The 16,644-nt window shown below is 47.1% G+C and overlaps 1 protein-coding gene across 1 annotated transcript in view; it reads left to right on the plus strand.

Annotated features, from left to right (window-relative positions):
• The window catches only part of PLCD1 (phospholipase C, delta 1), a 44,694-nt gene extending 29,863 nt beyond the window's left edge, over positions 1-14,831 (plus strand). Inside the window, exons 9-15 of the mRNA XM_009708246.1 lie at positions 6,090-6,257; positions 7,971-8,127; positions 8,445-8,561; positions 10,434-10,612; positions 11,146-11,278; positions 13,750-13,899; positions 14,275-14,831. Coding sequence (XP_009706548.1) covers positions 6,090-6,257; positions 7,971-8,127; positions 8,445-8,561; positions 10,434-10,612; positions 11,146-11,278; positions 13,750-13,899; positions 14,275-14,366 — 996 coding nt within the window. The 3' untranslated portion in view covers positions 14,367-14,831. The remainder of the gene's footprint in view (positions 1-6,089; positions 6,258-7,970; positions 8,128-8,444; positions 8,562-10,433; positions 10,613-11,145; positions 11,279-13,749; positions 13,900-14,274) is intronic.
• Positions 14,832-16,644: the final 1,813 nt, after the last annotated feature.

A 16,644-nucleotide genomic window follows, 5' to 3' on the forward strand; every position in this document is an offset into this window, starting at 1 on the left:
GGCACAGACAAAGTGCCTCCATTTAAGAAGTGACTCTCCCAGGGTGAGGATACACCCAGTATGGAGACAGGTCTGTGCAGGCTGTTACTGAGTTGGAAAAATCAAAGTCCATGTCACCTCCTGGCTTGCTATTTATCCCCATTACAGGATCAGGAAAGCTGCTGATGGCTTTTCAAAACACTGCCTTGTGATCAGGGGAACAATAGGAAAAAAGAAAGGAGAAACACCAGGGAAAAAAATGTGTGATTTGTAAGGGAATGATCCCAGCTTCCCAAAGATATTTTTCCCATTCCTGTGCTCATCTAACCTCCTGCTCTGATTGCCTAGACAGACACGTGGACCCAGCTGGAACAAAATGGCTCAGATCTACCTTAGTCAATGGATTTGGGCTGATATGATCCGTTTAGTTTAAAGGGAGAAAAATTACCAATGTAGCAAAACCTATCCTTTTCCCTCTGCCTTTCTGCTATGTGAACTGGGAGAGTGCAAAGGGCTGGGCTGAACTGCTGATTTTTTTGGTGGAAAAGACACTGAAGCTGAAATATTAAGGGGAAAAAAAAAAAAACCAACAAACCAGAAACCTCTTGAATTTCCCACTTCCTTGTGAGGCTGACATGGGGAAGCCCGGGATGACGTAGTATTTTTTATGTTAGAAAAAGAGTGGGATCTGTCACTGGGAAGAGGACTGAAAGGCTGTAAATATAAGCAGGCGAAGCATTGCTGCAGATTGTGTTAGCAGGACAGCGTCAGTAATTAATGGAAGATCAACACAGTTTGGATTCATGCTAACGATTCATGCCGGAGCCCAGGGCAGACATCTGATTTATTAGGCTCCATTCAGCAACAGCGTTGGGCTACATCTAAATAGATCCCTCAAGCTGCTGTCTTTAGGTCCCAATAGTAAATTAAAGGCCTCTAGGATGAAAACCCAAAAGCTACATAAAACCTCCAGGCAGTGCCAGGGTTGTAGCGAGGAGTTGATCCGGTCTCTGCTGCTGATTGCTTGTTGCAGGCCCTTCTGCCCCATCCCTGATCTGCACAGGGGTCTGCCAGGACCCCTTCCCCCTGTCCCTGCAGCCCAACTAGAAACGCTGCAACAACTCAGCCCTGGAATGAGACTAAAACAGCTGCCAACATTGCATGCAAGTGTTCAGTGTATCAGGCATATCTGAAACCCCTCCAGCTCTTTGTTCCTGGATTTCCTTGTTCATGACAGTGGCTTTGGGCTTAACAGATCTGTCTTGGTGGGTGACCCTTAGGAACATGAGCCCCCCTAGTTGGGAGGCCCAGTGCAGTGTCAGGGACCTCTGCCATCCCACACCTCCACTGTCCCATCAGTCACATCCATTGCTGTGTCCAGTGCCCCCATTTAACATCACTTTGAGCCGTGCAGCTCAGAAACCACTTCCAGTACAGGAGTGGCACTGCAGGGCTCAGCACAACTGGTCTGAATAGCAGGGTGGTTGACCTGCTCTGCTCTGCGCTCACGGCAAGACAGCAAACGCCTCTGGATTTGGCTCAGCTAGGGGCAGACCAGGTTCAGTCACAGGTCTGTTGTGTCAGCAATGGACCTCAGGAACCGTCTGCCCAGGATGATTACTTCTGCACCATACACTTAGCATGAATGTGGCTTCAAGTCCTTGCCTTCTGCCTAATTGCACATCTATGTGTTTCTCCGATGTTAGCCCAGCTTGCATCAGTCTTGTCCGCAGTGCATCTTCTTGACTGAAATTCTTGAGCTGTGTTTCCCTCAAATCCTTCAAAACCTCCTTTGGTAATGTGTTTCTTCCCCTTTTCTGGAGACTCTCTTCATCCTCTGGTGCCACTCGTTGCTAAACTTCAGTTTATAACTTGCAACACTTCAGTTTATAACTAGGCTGAAAGACATACACAGATGGAGATGTGATATCAATTAATGCATCTGGTCTGCACATCTCCTCGTGAATGTGACCATGTTATTCCTCATAGCTTCTCAGAAATCTGGGGAGATCGATATCTTCATCCTGAGAGCAGGATGTAAGGTGGCAGTGCTCAGATCCATGTATGTGAGCACTTCAGTTAGGGCTCTGTTTGAGAAATAGTTAATACAATCAGGGAAGTTGGAGGTGTGGTCCACCTCCTTGTAAGTGTTTGTCTGAATAGACCAGAAGAATCACACCCTGAGACTGTTTAGTTCTCTCTGTTGACTCTAAAGGAGGTGTTGAAGGCACAGAAAGTTTGATGAGGTGGATTGCTTTACAAATCTTCCACTTCTACTGAAATAAAACCTGGAAATCAGACCTTGCCATAGCTTTCAGTTTGCTATTCGGGGCAGGAAACTTTCAGGTAGGATAAACATATATGTGGATCTTTTAAAATCCTCTACTCTTTACAGCTTTGCTCCTTCTGATAAAATCAACAGTGCTTTTCTTTAAGACGGTTGCCATGTCCCAATTCACAGACTCCCAAAGGAAATAAAGCCGTGTGTCAGAACCATTTGACTTGCAGAGCTGAGCTTGTTCAGCATGCAGTAAAAAAGGTAGGAGAGTAGGGGAAGCTCCACTTGTGAAGAACTACGGCAATGTGATTTACAGGGCCTGTGAGAAAGGAAAAGAATTGCATCTATTCCAGCAGCCACTCCACTATATATTCTCAGTAGAGTCCAGCGTCCTTGTAGCCTTTCCTGAGGTTGTATTCAACCTTGGACTTGCCACAGGCCATTGGAATAGCTTTATGGTCTACTTGGAGAATATTTATTGAGTATTTCAGCTAATGCTTCTTCCTAAGACAGGGGATCTGCTCAACAGAGCTGAACTGATGAGCTGAGCGTCTTTCACCTCCGGCTAGAAATACTTAATATCACATCAAGAGGAGCCAAGAGAGATGGAATAAATGCATGTGTGTGTGTGTGTCTGTGTGTATCAGCTTATTTAAAACCTTGTTAAAGAAGATAAGCACTTTGGGACTTTGCTTCCTACCACCCATGTTAAATGAAGGAAGACAATGTTTGGGACTGGCAGCTTTTGCAGGGTGAATTCAGTGCAATGCTACCATAGAATAGCACCTTCTGCAGGAAATGGAGATGGATGGTGGTGGATGACAGGCTAGACATGAGTCAGCAGTGTGCACTCGCAGCTCAGAAGGCCAACCGCATCCTGGGCTGCATCAAAAGAAGTGTGGCCAGCAGGTCGAGGGAGGTAATTCTGCCCCTCTACTCCGCTCTGGTGAGACCCCACCTGGAGTATTGCATCCAGCTCTGGAGCCCTCAGCACAGGAAAGACATGGACCTGTTGGAGAAGGTCCAGAGGAGGACAACAAAAATGATCCGAGGGCTGGAGCACCTCTTCTATGAGGACAGGCTGAGAAAGCTGGGGTTGTTCAGCCTGGAGAAGAGGAGGCTTCGAGGTGACCTCATTGCGGCCTTCCAATACCTGAAGGGGGCCTATATGGGAGATGGGGACAGACTTTTTAGCAGGGTCTGCTGTGACAGAACAAGGGGTAATGGTTTTAAACTAAAAGAGGGTACATTTAGACTTGACATAAGGAAAAAAATTTTTACAATGAGGATGGTGAAACAGTGGAACAGGTTGCCCAGAGAGGTGGTGGAAGCCCCATCCCTGGAGGCATTCAAGGTCAGGCTGGATGGGGCTCTGAGCAACCTTATCTAGTTGGAGATGTCCCTGCTCACCGCCAGGGGGTTGGACTAGGTGACCTCTAAAGGTCCCTTCCAGCCCAAATGATTCTATGGTTCTATTCTATGATTCTATGAAAATGCCCTGTTTTAGGATGAATCTCCCCCCTTATTGTGGACCAGTGATCCCTGATGGGACCACCACAGTTGCCTTATGGAGAGTCTAGTGCAACACAGTCTGGGCTGACCAGCGTCCCTGTGCCCATGGGGAGCATCTGCAACATATCCGAGGTCTCCCAGAGTAACCACAGTCTAGACAGGATAACAGCAGCATGGAGGACCCACTGCTGGCAGCCCTGGTATGGGGTGTGGAGAGGAGACAATGTGGAGGCCATGTTGCTGTGCCTTCACTGGTGATGTTATTCAGCCATGTAGGATGGGTCTGTGCCAGAAATTACACCTCCCAATTGCTGGACAGGCTGTCCTGAACTGGAGAAGCTTAAAAAGGGCTAGTAGCCCTAGGTAATTAAGAATCAAGCAATCTGCCCCAAATACGTTATCTCTAGTTCTCTACTGTTGAGCTGTGAGATGAGGCCGTAACGTTTCTTATGGGACGTTAGAAAGCAGAGGCAGATAATATATAGCAGGATGCTATCTGCAGCCTGCGAAGGACAAGAGGGACTTCTCTGAGCCCTCCTCACTGTCCCTGGTGCAATCCCTCCAGCCTTGTCCATTCAAAGTGTTGACTGGAGCCTAAAAAATCACACAGAACTGGATTTCATCTGCTGCCAGTGAGCGTTGTGGAAGAACAGTGAAGGGCTGGATGTTACGGCAGGAGGGTGGGAAGAGACATGCGAGCAGCAGCCTGAAGTGAGACTCTGAAGATGAACTGACTCATCTCCCAGCCATGGATGTGAAGAAGCAGGTCACAGCTTTGCCTGGAAGAGGGCTGAAGGCTTAGGAGGATGGAGGATGGTAAGGGGATGGGGAGGAGGATGCTGCTATGCTCTGGCTGCTCCTTTGGTCCTTTTATTCCCAGTAACTGGTACATTCCTTCCAGCTGCCTTTGTGTAGCTTTTGAGTGACAGGGAAAGTGCCCCAATGTAAACAGATCATTTGTGGTAAATGGAGAAAAATGCTCTTGGCTGCTGCCTCAGGTGCCAGTGTAGAATTTTCGCTCAAACCAAGCTTCATCCACAGTTTAGCTGGGTGGTGAGGAGTTTGGTTGGTCTCTGTAAAGACATGATGCAATTTGCTTGCACCCACAAAGGGGGAATTGTGTTCTTTGAAGATGCCTGTGTTGCTTTATAAAAGATCCTTGATTTTCCACAGTCCTGTCATTTGAGAATGGTGGGGTTTGTTGCTTTTGCTGTTGTGGAAAGGGCAAATACAGGGTGTTGCTGAGAAAGGGGGAACATACAACGCAGACTGAGGGGTTGTTTTGGCTAATTCCAAGATTGCATTTTTCTGGAATAACCAGCATCCTCCAAAGCCAGGAGTACCAAATGCGTCCAGCTAGCAGCAAATCTCCCACTGACTTGACTGGAAGCTGCAGGCTCTAGGGGTGCTCCTGATTTTAAGGCATAACCTGCTGACTTAGAGATTGCACCCAGGCAGTCACCCTTCTCAGTGCTGCTGCCAGCATCGCTGCTGCCACGTTTGGGTTCAAAGTCAGCCCTCTCCAGGCTTCAGCCTTCCTCCCACAGTCAGATCTTGCACAAGAGATACATCGCTGGTGTGGTGGTCTGTGAGCATCCATGTACTACTGGCGTGTTCCTTCACCTGAGGGTTTTATGTGGACTTTGGAAGAGGATGGAGAGAGTTCATTCAGCACAAGAAATGTGCAGCCAGCTGTGTAACGTTGGTACATGCTGCTGGTTATGATTAACGTTGTAGCATGGTAGCAGTCGCAGGAAAAGCTCTTTTCAGAAGAGGAGGTATCTTTGGGAAGGGTCTGGGAACTCTTTGTTAGATGGTCGGCACCCTAAGGTTTCACCTGCAAGATCCCATGTCTCCTATGCATGAGGCACCTGTCCAGAACTTAATGGACCTCTCTCCCCATTAAAATGTCTACTGGAGCAGAGGGCTGCACTGCTTCAGTCCCTCCATGGATCTCGAGGCTTGGCCTTGTTTGCTAAGCCACGTTCAATTTTGAAAAATATAATCTCTAACAACACAACCGTTTAAGTCGTCTAATTGAGGGGATGGTCAGCCCTGTATCAGAGGGGAATCAGTGGGCTATCTGGAGTTTTCAAACTCGTGGCTTGTGGTCTCAGAGGCTGGCCAGAGGCAGGGCAAGGCATCACTGGAAAAACAGACTTATTTTCGCCTGTATCTATGGATAATAACCAGTGACTGATGCAACTCTAAAAGGCCCTGGCCCTGGTTGCAGCTGAGGAGCTGTTATATCTTTTCTCCTTCAGGGCAGGCCAGAACCTTTTCTAATCACCAGCTATTTTGTCCAATTTTCCCTGTGCAGCAATTGAAGGGGAAGATCCTTGTGAAAGGCAAGAAGCTGAGCAGGCAGGAGGACCCCACCGGAACAAATGGGAACAACAACCTGGAGGCTGAGGATGTGTCTGATGAAGATGAAGCAGCTGAAATCGAAGATGAATCTGTAAAGACTGAGATACAGCAGAAAGGGAAGGTAAGTAAAAGTAACTGAGACTCAAAAAGGGGCAGACTTGGAGACGCAGAAAAGCTATGAACAGGATCTTTGCCTACTGCAGAAGGCTCTGTAGTCCTGCATCAGGAAATTCCATCTTGTTAGCCTATCCCATAACTCATGCTGGGAAACCACTTCCTAGGTAGGTTTTGTACCATGCCTAAAAAAGAAAAAAGAAAAGTAATCGAACTATACTTTTAATATGTTCCCAGCTAAGACAGTTTTAGGTGTGGTTTTAGCTACTCAGCTGGGGATAGGTAAGGGTGAATTGTTGAAATTGCTGGAGCTAAGGATCCTGGTCCTTGCTGAGCTTAATGATCTCTGTCCCAAGCTCAAACAGGGATCTTGCAGAGCCAGCCAAGCATGAAGGTTGGCTTCTTTCCTTGAAATGAGGCTGGAGAACTGTGCAGCTGGGACAGATCATATAGCATTTATGGAAGCAGTGGAAGGGCACACGTTCAATCTATATCTGTTTTCCAGAAATCTATTTGTCATGGGACCATCATGACTTTGTTTATTACCAGAGACTAGTGTCTGTGGATCAATGGGGAAGGGGTTGCTGGTTAGCAAAGCAATTGGGATGTCTATTTCTGGGAGGAAAAGGCTGGCCTTTACACCAGTGTTTTGCTCCCTCATGTGAGGACATTCACTTTTCCAGACTGCAGGTCTTTGTGAAGACCGTGTCCCTTATGGACCAGGTTCATGGGTGATATAAATACATTCAATCCCACTGATGGCAAAGCTGATTGATGTTGACTCTGGATCTGGTCTGATCTATGCTTTCCCTTGGTGATTTGCTCATTCTTTGAGGGTCCTATTTATTTCTCTGAACTGTAATCAATAGTGTATATAATTTTGAAACCTGTAAATTTCTTTTCTTGCCTCTGATGGGAGCTGGTGGCTGTTGTTTCACCTTTGCACCAATGAATGTGGCTGTGGAGTAAGTGGCATCAAAGCATTAAGAGAACTTTCTAGTTCAAGGGAAAAAAGCCCAAGCTCTGTGGTGGCCAAAACATTCTTCCCTTCCCCTTATTTCCAGGTTTGCATGCTTGGGACCAGGACAGTATGGAAAACTCATTGCTAAAGCTCTGTTTTAAAGTTTAGCAACTGGAGACCATGCGTAGAGCAGCAGAAAGGGTATCCCACCAACAAAGAGAGAATCCACCTGGAGAACATCATGCAACAAGGGTGCTGGGACAGCAAAGCATCTGTTGTGTGAAATTCTCTCTTAGCTCACTAATGTAGGCTCATCAATACCATTGGTTGGTTGTTACTGTGTTTGTAGCCCTAATCACTTGTGAGTTGTGATAGCCAAGCTGAAATGCTCATTCACATAATAACATGCAAATAAATGCAGCATGAGGGATGGCCCAGATGAAATTAAATATTCTTGGTAGTAACACTTGGGAAGTCAGTGATACCATTGGACAGGCCAGGAAGGGCCTGAAGGGGAAGTGATCCTCTGAGAGGAGGGATTAGCACTCTCCATGCAGGGCAAGAGACATGGCAAGGGCAGCCTGCCCCTTTTCCACCCTCTCTCTGTGTAGGGGTGCCACTGAATGTTGACAGTGTGCATCCCTTTCATGTGACGATGGTGGAGAAGAGAAGCCCCAAGGGTCCTAGACAAAACATGATTATTACTTTTGAGTATGACTGCAGAAACTCCACACAAACCTCTTGCTCTTCTGCTTTTAGAGTGACACCTTGAAGCTGGCCAAGGAGCTGTCAGACACAGTTGTCTACTGCAAGAGTGTCCATTTCAATGGCTTTGAGGACCCCAGCCATCCTCGAGCTTTCTACGAGATGTCGTCGTTCACAGAGAGCAAAGCTCTGAAACTAGCCCAGGAGTCTGGTATGTATGTTCTGTCCTGGCAAAAGGCCATCCTCTGTCCCAGTCTGTCCCACAAAGGGACAGCTAGTGGTGGTTAAGCACAAGGAAAAAGCATCATGAAAGATGTGGGTTATGATCTCTTTGGTCATGCATGTCACTGAGAAACAGTGGGAATAACTTAATAGCATAGAGTCTGTTACCAGGAAGGGCATTTTATACGGGTAGTTCACATTCAGCCAGACTTACTAGGCAGAGGAGCAGTATATACAGTAGCATCAAGAAGAGATAAAAGTAGCCCCCAACACTGAAAGGGCCGTTTTTTTTCTTTTTTTCTGTAGGAACCAGTTTTATTCATCACAACATCAGGCACCTGAGCCGGATCTACCCTGCAGGCTGGAGGACAGATTCTTCCAACTACAACCCCATCGACTTGTGGAACGTCGGCTGCCAGATCGGTGGGTGCAACTGGGAGGTCGGAGAGGGTCAACCTGGCTGGGTTGACCATGACCTGGCTATGGAGGGGCTTCAACTGAGGTAGATGTGTGATCCCAAGCCATTTGCAGGCAGAGAGGCTGATTGGTCACTGGGATAGATCAGCTCTTCGGTCAATGCTCAATGACTTTTCATAGACCATTTTCTGGCCCACCTCAAAACCGTCAGGAGAGCCTTTCCTGCACATTAATGTGCACATCCCTGCAATTTCACTGGAAGTATTTAACAAATTTAACAAAGTAAGAGGAAGCCAGGAGTTACAGTCATGTACTGAAAAGTGTGCTGAAATCTCTGGCAGAGATTTAAATCAAACTCAGCTCTCTTGAGCCCTACAGCAAGGCCATAACCATAAGGGCCAAGCCATGGCCTGAGCTGTTCTCTGTAGTCAAAGCAGTGCATCATACCTACTCCCAGGGCACTGAGGCTGCTGATGGTATACTGATGTCTCAGAGATTTGATGAAAACAAGGCTCCCAGAGCCTGTTAAGTGAATTGTGTTGTAGCTGTCATTCAGGAAACCTGGTGCAGGAGTAAGTGGGCAGGCTGGTGATGACATCCTTGGCTTTCTTGGTGATGCTGGATGTTGGCGGTGTCCCAGTTGTGCCTATGTGGCCCAGTCAGACAACAGAAGCTGCAAATGCAGGGCTCCCTGGCCCCCAGCTGTGTAGACCTGCATGGGCTGGATGTGCCTGGCAGCATATGAACTTGCTAGGTCCTGCAGTCCCGATGGGAGCACAGGTAGCACCCATTGGGCTGTCTCCTCAGTGTTGAGTCTGGCCTCAGGATAGTCCCTGGGAGGCAACATCAAGTGCCTCGGGTTACGCTAAGGCCAGACCTGCGTGCCTTATCTGACCTGAATTCAGTATTTGGGCACCCAAAATAAGATTTTTCGGAAGTCCTGAGTACTTGCAGTATAAAACCAGTATACGGCAGTTATTAAAGTCTTGCTTGCAGGTGGAAAAACAGGGGAGTGCCTTAAAATGCTTTTGGCCTCCAAGTGTTACAGGGTATGTAGAACTGAGGACCAGGATAAATTACCATCTGTCCTACAGCTGTCTTTTAGAAGTTGCTAAAGAGGTTAATGTCACCCTTGAGAAATCAGTGGAGTACTGAGGAGGCACTGGGGTCCATGTGTGCTCCCTATGTGCTATTAGTGAGACTGTTCACAGAGACTGCTTCCAGATTTGACATTAATGCTTTTAAAAAGATAGTAGCATATTGGAAAGAATACAAGAAATCTGCCTGGTGTTAGGACACCAGCAAGGCTTGATCTATTTTGGGCAGAAGACAATAAAGAGGTGATTTGATCACAGCTTCTGTACTTCTACATGAGGAGTTCAGACAGTGAGGAGCTCTCTAGTCTAACCAACAGAGGCATCAATGCCCCTTAGGATGGCAAATGAAAATAAGCGTATTTGGGCTGGAAAGGAGGTTTTATAATGAGGCTAAGTAGCCAGAGAAACAATCTGAGAAGGATTTGCTGGCTTAACTGCAGGAGATAACTCCTTTGGCATAGAAATGAATAGGTTTATCTAAAAGGTGCAGTTGCTCAACCAGGTGACATAAACTCAATGCAGGACACTTTTTGATCCTGTGGGAGGCAGGAGGACAAATGAGATGTCTGTAATAGCTCCTCCTGTCTCTAACATCTCTGAATGCAAGAAATCCTCAGGGGTAGCAGGCTGTGAGGGTCAGAGTTCATCACTGCTCTTTGAAGCAAGGAAAAAACCCCACTGTTTATGTCCATGAAGTACAATTTCATGTGAATAGAATTAGTATTAAAAGATTCCTATTGATTTATCTGGAAGTGACTGAATTTATTTATTTATGTTGCAGTTGCCCTAAATTTCCAGACAGCAGGCACAGAAATGGATATCTACCAGGGTCGGTTCCAGGACAATGGCTTTTCTGGGTATGTCTTAAAGCCGGAATTCCTTCGGGATGAGCAAACCAAATTCAATCCAAAATCCATCACAGAAGGAACATGGGGGACAAAGAAGAAGCTTCTGCTTAAAGTAAGAATAGAAGTTGGAAAATGTCTCAGTAGCATCCACCTTCAAGGGGGGCATGTAGATTGTACCTTCTCCTTCTCCTGATCCCACCTGGGCAGTGTTATTCTAACCCTACTCGTTTCCCACCGCAATGGTCTCTGCTTCAGCCCTGCATGGGCTCTCATCCTCCAGGGACTTACTCACATGTTTAATGTTAGGCAATAGGAGAGGTTAATGACAATATTCAGTGTCGTTACAGAAACATAGAGGCAGACATGCAGTCAACAGTCACCACTGTTGTTTTCAAGTATCATCTGATCACTGTGGGGACAGTTAGAAAAGTTGCCTGTCCCCTCTCCAGCTGGCTGGGCTGGAGCAATGTTCATTAGATGCTTTGGCTCATGACAACTTCCTCTGAAGGATGTCACAACACTGGATCTGAAAGACCAGCACCAGCTTGTCACAGCAGGTCCTGCACTCCTGGAGAAGGAGAGGGAAGTTTGCCAGGGAGCCCTCTCTCCTAATGATATCCTGACCTCTTCCTGTTTCCTCCACAGATCATCTCTGGTCAGCAACTGCCCAAGGTGAACAAAAGCAAAAACTCCATTGTTGATCCTAAGGTAACGGTAGAGATCCACGGCATCCAACAGGATAACAACAAGAAGCAGACCAAAGTCATTGAAAACAACGGTAAGGGATTTTCTTCCATGCTGTGCTCTCATGGGGCAGTGACCCTTTCGTTTCAGGTAGCAGACTGCTGCCCTGTGTCCAGACCTGCCCAGGTGCACCTGAGCCTGCCCACGCTAAGCAGATACATGAGGTGCTGTTGGCCTATTTCAGTGCAGGGACCCTCATTATAGACTACTGGTGGCAAGAACTAACCCCACAGATTGATATCCCTATGTAGAATTACTTTCAGGGGTTCTTTCTTGTCTCTCCAAGATGTTTAGGGACAGAAATTCCCTGCAAAACAACATTGGCGATATGAGTTGTTTTGAGGCTGGCTGCCAAATTTGCAGAGCTAGAGCTTTGGAGGTGCTCTTTACCTCCACGCAGTTGGACTTGACCTGGGATACACGAGTCTCCGCCAAGATCTTCCCAGAGAAGGTTTCTTGTGAGGCTGATTTTATCCTAAAGTGTCACAATCTCACAAAAGATTGAGGTTACAAGGAACTTTGGCGGGGTTGGTGGTGGCGTTCCAGCCCCTGCCCAAAGCAGGACCATACTCAAAGTTAACTCAAGTTGCTCAGGGTATTGCTCAGATGAATTTTGAATAGCTCAAAAGATGGAGATTCCCCAGACTCTTTGGGCTCTCTCAAGTGATCCAGTCTTTGATTGACCTCATGATAAAATAAGATATCCCTATTCTTAACCAGAAATTCCCCTGTTGCAGTTTGTGCCCATTATGCATCAAGCTTTTGCTGTTCACCTCTAAGAAAAGCGTGGCTCTATCTTCTCTATATGGAGGTAGAGGAGGGTAGCAATAATAACCCCCTCAGCCTTCTCTAGGTTGAATAACTCAACCTCTCTCAGCCTCTTCTCCTATGTAACATAGTCTGTGCAAAATGAGAACATTTCCTAAAGCTCAGAGCCTCCTCACAAGGCAGGGACACTGCATCTGGTCATCCTCTTGGCCAAAGTGGCACTGCTGCTAAATTAATGCACATCACAGCAATGTTACAGGTGAGGGGTGAAAGTCATAACCCCCCCATCTCCAAAGAGCCAGGCTCAAGCCTTACCAAGCACTGACCTCAGAGATCTCACAGACATTTCACCTCCCTGTGAACTCATCGGTCAAACACGGCTGTGATTTCCCTCCATGCAGTGAGGATCTGAGTTTGCAGAGGGCAAGTTCAGCCCTCTCTCCTGTGGGAGTAATGAGGCAGTAGGAGTTTGAGAAATCAGTCCTCACCCTCCACTACAAACACACAGGTACACACACACACACACACACAGAGCTTTTCTGCACAGAGTAAAAGCCAAGTGCTAGAAAGCCAATACATATTTTCCTCCCTGCTAGCAGTGTTTCCCTTTTCCTCTTTCCTGTTTGAGTAAATCTGGTCTCGCTCCTAAAGCTCACGGCCATTTCTGTCACCTACAATAATTTTTATAATGTCTCAAGTGAAAGCTGTGTAAGGAACATTTCAGCCCTGCCAGGGCTGTTTCTCAGGGCTGCTCGGCACACCAGGCCCATCTCAGCACCTTCAGGGCCAGCTGAAAGATCCCTGCCTCCTGCTAAATTGTCCACAAACCCTCCATGACCAGCAGGCTTCAGCTGACGTTTTGCTGCCCTTGGGTTTCTGTTCCGCACAGGTTGGGCCGATGGCAGCAGGGTTTCAAACAGGATGGCCTCTCCTCCTGTTTGTTTCTAGGGAGTGGTTTATTGGAACTGCAGAAAGCACCTGCTGTGACCTGGGGAGAGAGCACTGAGCTTGCTCTTCATCTCTCATCTGATGTGACAGTCTCGGTTTTGTTTGCTTTGTGAGCCTGAACCACAAGATCCTTATCCGTAACAGAAGTAGGGCTAGTCTGGCTGTCAGACACTGCCCATATACAGGGAGACATAAAACATTTTGTCCACAGACTTGATGATGCTTTTTGTAATCAGACACTCCTCATTAACCTTTCTTGCAGACAGGGAAACTGAGGCACAGAGTGGTGACAGATGGGTGTACCTCGAGCACTCAGTGAGGCTTAAGGCCCCAGAAGGCCGTCGCAACATAAAGGCACAGCTCTCCTCTCTGCACTCCCCTGGTTTAGGGCTGTAAATATTTGCACCTGGTCCAATGGCAACCAAAGACATCCATGTATCAGCCTGCGAGAGCCTGTGGAGCAGAGCTGAGTTCACCTGCCTTCTGCTCCTCGCTGCCTTCTGGGACCATGGTGCTGAGCTCTGCAGTAAGCAGCCTAAGCTGAAGGATTTATTAATACCAGGTAGCAAATCAGTATGAGAGCTGGGAACAATGGTCTCATCACCTCCTGAGACCTTTGGCCTGGGTCAGATTAGGTTGGCAGTCAGGCAAAATCTCCATCCATTTGCAAGCATCTCTGCCACCCTTATCTGCCAACATCTCTGACCTCCATCCTTGCTTATGAGCATCTCTCGCTTCCTTCCTTGTTTGTGAGCAGCTCTGACCTCCATCCTTGTCTATGTTGCCCAGGCTTTAACCCAAAATGGGATGAAGAGTTTACGTTTGACATAGAGATCCCTGCACTTGCCCTGGTCCGGTTTGTGGTGGAAGACTTTGACATGTCGACCAAGAATGACTTTATTGGGCAGTACACCCTTCCCTTCACTAGTCTGAAGCAAGGTAAGGCCCTGCTCCCTGTTCCTCACAACCACAGAGCCCTTTGGGAAGCTCCAGTGTCCTAGATGAGTGGTCCAGATCCATCACACCTCAAGTCAGAACAGGTCCTCTCTCTGGGGTATGAGCAAGATGATAAACGGTTTATTGGGCAGCTGTTAAGACTGTCTCTGGGGAAGGGGTCCGCTTGTCACCCATGGCCTTGGACACAATATGTCACCAATGCTCAAAACCATGCCTCTCAGACCTACCTGTCCTGTGGGGTACTGGGTGCAAAATGCTCTGAGACAGGGAGATGTTTTTGAAGTGTCTTGGCAGATGTTAGCAAATATTTTTCCAACCGGACTAAAGGCCACGTTCCATCTGTGTCTCTGCTTCCAGGTTACCGCCACATCCATCTTCTAACCAAGAATGGAGACCCATACTCCTCCTCCACCCTTTTTGTGTATGTCGATATCCAGGACTGTGATTAGCAGCTCAGCTCTTTCAGGGCACAGTGAACCTCGTTACAGACCTAGAAGGAATTCAGCGTGCGAAGTCTGCCAATGTCAGGGTCCCGTCAAATCCCCAGTGCCTTCTCTGGAGCAGCACACGGTGCTTGATAGGACCCCTGATGTGAAAGAGCCATTGACCTTCTCCCTTCTGCGTGCTGGAAACATCCTGATGCTGCTGTTGAGATTAATCCTCTTGTACCTGTTCGACCAATCCAGCTGTGTTTTTAGTTCACTTTATTTAGTGTGGTTTTTTTTAATTTTGCTTTTAGCGAGAGGCTAGAGACTCATTTTTAGAAAAGTACAGCTTCTGGGTTGGGTTCGGTTAGACAGCTGGACAAAACACCCAACATCTGTGCAAGAAAAAAATCCACCCCACCACTGTAAATCAGTGGCCAGATGCCAGATGACTTCTTGCAGCTTCAGATGTCAGCCATCTTTCACCATATGAAGTCTTAAATGGGGACACAATTCTCCTCTTTTCTGCTACAGATTAAAAAAGAAAGCTGCACTACAAAGGCCCGTGTTATATAACTCGACTTTCCTTTTGTATTATAATAAAAAATACATGAACACTACTCTGCCTGTGTGCCTGGCTCTCAGCCAGGTCGCTTTGCATTCAGAGCCTGGCTCTCGTCCTGTGAAGGAGAAAGAAGCTGCCGAACGGCAGATTTCCCTCTAACCCAAAGTGAAACCCACTCAAAGGGACATCAGAGAATGTCTTTTGCCGATGACGGTGGAAATACGCTCAACTGACAGTAGGGCTTCTTTTGTTTTTTAATTCAGTGAAACTTTCTTTGTTTGTGTTTTTATAGAAAAACCTCATTTTTTTAACACAGAGGAAGTGGCAGTAGAAACCATTGTAAATGTTAGCCTGGTCCCAGTTGCACTGTAGAGGTAACCTAGCACAAACAGAGTGTTTTGAACAGCAACATGGTATTTATGGCAAAATTTGATTTTTCTTCAAGTACAACTACAGAGTTAAGTGAATATTGTCGAAATAAAATAATATATATTTTGAAATGCCAACTATGTTACTAACAATATGTTAGGCTATTAAAAGTAAAAAAATCTGGAAAAGTCCAATTACTTGTCATTGTTTGTCTCTTTGTCTTACTCGAATGCAACTCACGTGAAGCTGGAGACAGACCTGCTTAATTTCTTAAAGCTGTCAGTCTTTCTGGGGTTTTTCATGCCTGGCAGCGGAGAGGACAGGCTGCTACCAAAGAGGTTAATGTCCCTTTAAACATATTCCACTCAACTCACTCCTCCACCTGTTTTTGAGTCCAAAATAGCCTGGATTTAGTGATCCTTAGGCTCACTGCAAAACTGGGTTTCGTTTAGTCCTACCCGGAGTTTGTTATGCTGCAGTAATCATTGCCGGATACATTGATTTTTCCTCTTCACTACAATATTATATGATGTTGTAAACCATTGCCAGATTAAATGTGAATTATATCCACAACCCAAAGGCTCATATTGAATTAACAACCAGTGGCTGAAAGGGTTCAAGAGTGGCAGAGGCCACCGAGACAGAACAGGGTGTCCTGCCTGACAGGGGCTCTCTCTCAGCTCACCTCTGGGATGGGGCATGGTGTATCAAGAGACGCATTTGAAGGCCAAGGCTGGAGCATCCTTGACTCCAACTCGGGGACAGTCCCTGCTCCTAGGGTGCTCTGAGCATTTTGTTTTAAGGAGCCGTGGAATAAAAAACAGGAACAAAGGGTACCCAGGACTGCCACGTTACGTGCAGGGAGCTTGCACCATGCAGCCTGAGAGCAGACACGATCAAAGACATTCTTTCTTGCCCCCTTGCTCATGTTGGCACCAGCTCTCGTGAGGTGAGTTGGATCAGCCCACCGAGTTGGCTGAGAACAAATTATTTGTGGTTTTGGTGTTGCAGGATTACATTTCAGCTGGATTATTGAGCTAAACCAACCCTCACCTGCCTACTGTGGCCAGCACTAGAGAAGAGGGGGACAGGGAGTGGGGAGAGATGTGTGAGCAGGACCACACTATCCAGGGCCAGGCTGGGCTTAGATGGCCTACACAGAGAGGGCAGGGTTTCCTCTGCCTGTTGTGCACTTAAATAAATACCCGTGGGAAGGGAGAACATCCCTCATCGGGTCGGCACAGTTGGGGGAAAAACCACTGGAGCCAGGTGGGGAAGTAGCTGAGATGGAGATGGGATGGACCAGAGCACGATGGACAATGCTGCAAGGTCTCCTCTCTCCCCAAAGGCGGGGACACGGTCCATGCC

Source organism: Cariama cristata, unplaced genomic scaffold, assembly GCF_000690535.1.
Source record: "Cariama cristata isolate BGI_N322 unplaced genomic scaffold, ASM69053v1 scaffold3119, whole genome shotgun sequence".
In the NCBI taxonomy this organism is placed as follows: Eukaryota; Metazoa; Chordata; class Aves; order Cariamiformes; family Cariamidae; genus Cariama; species Cariama cristata.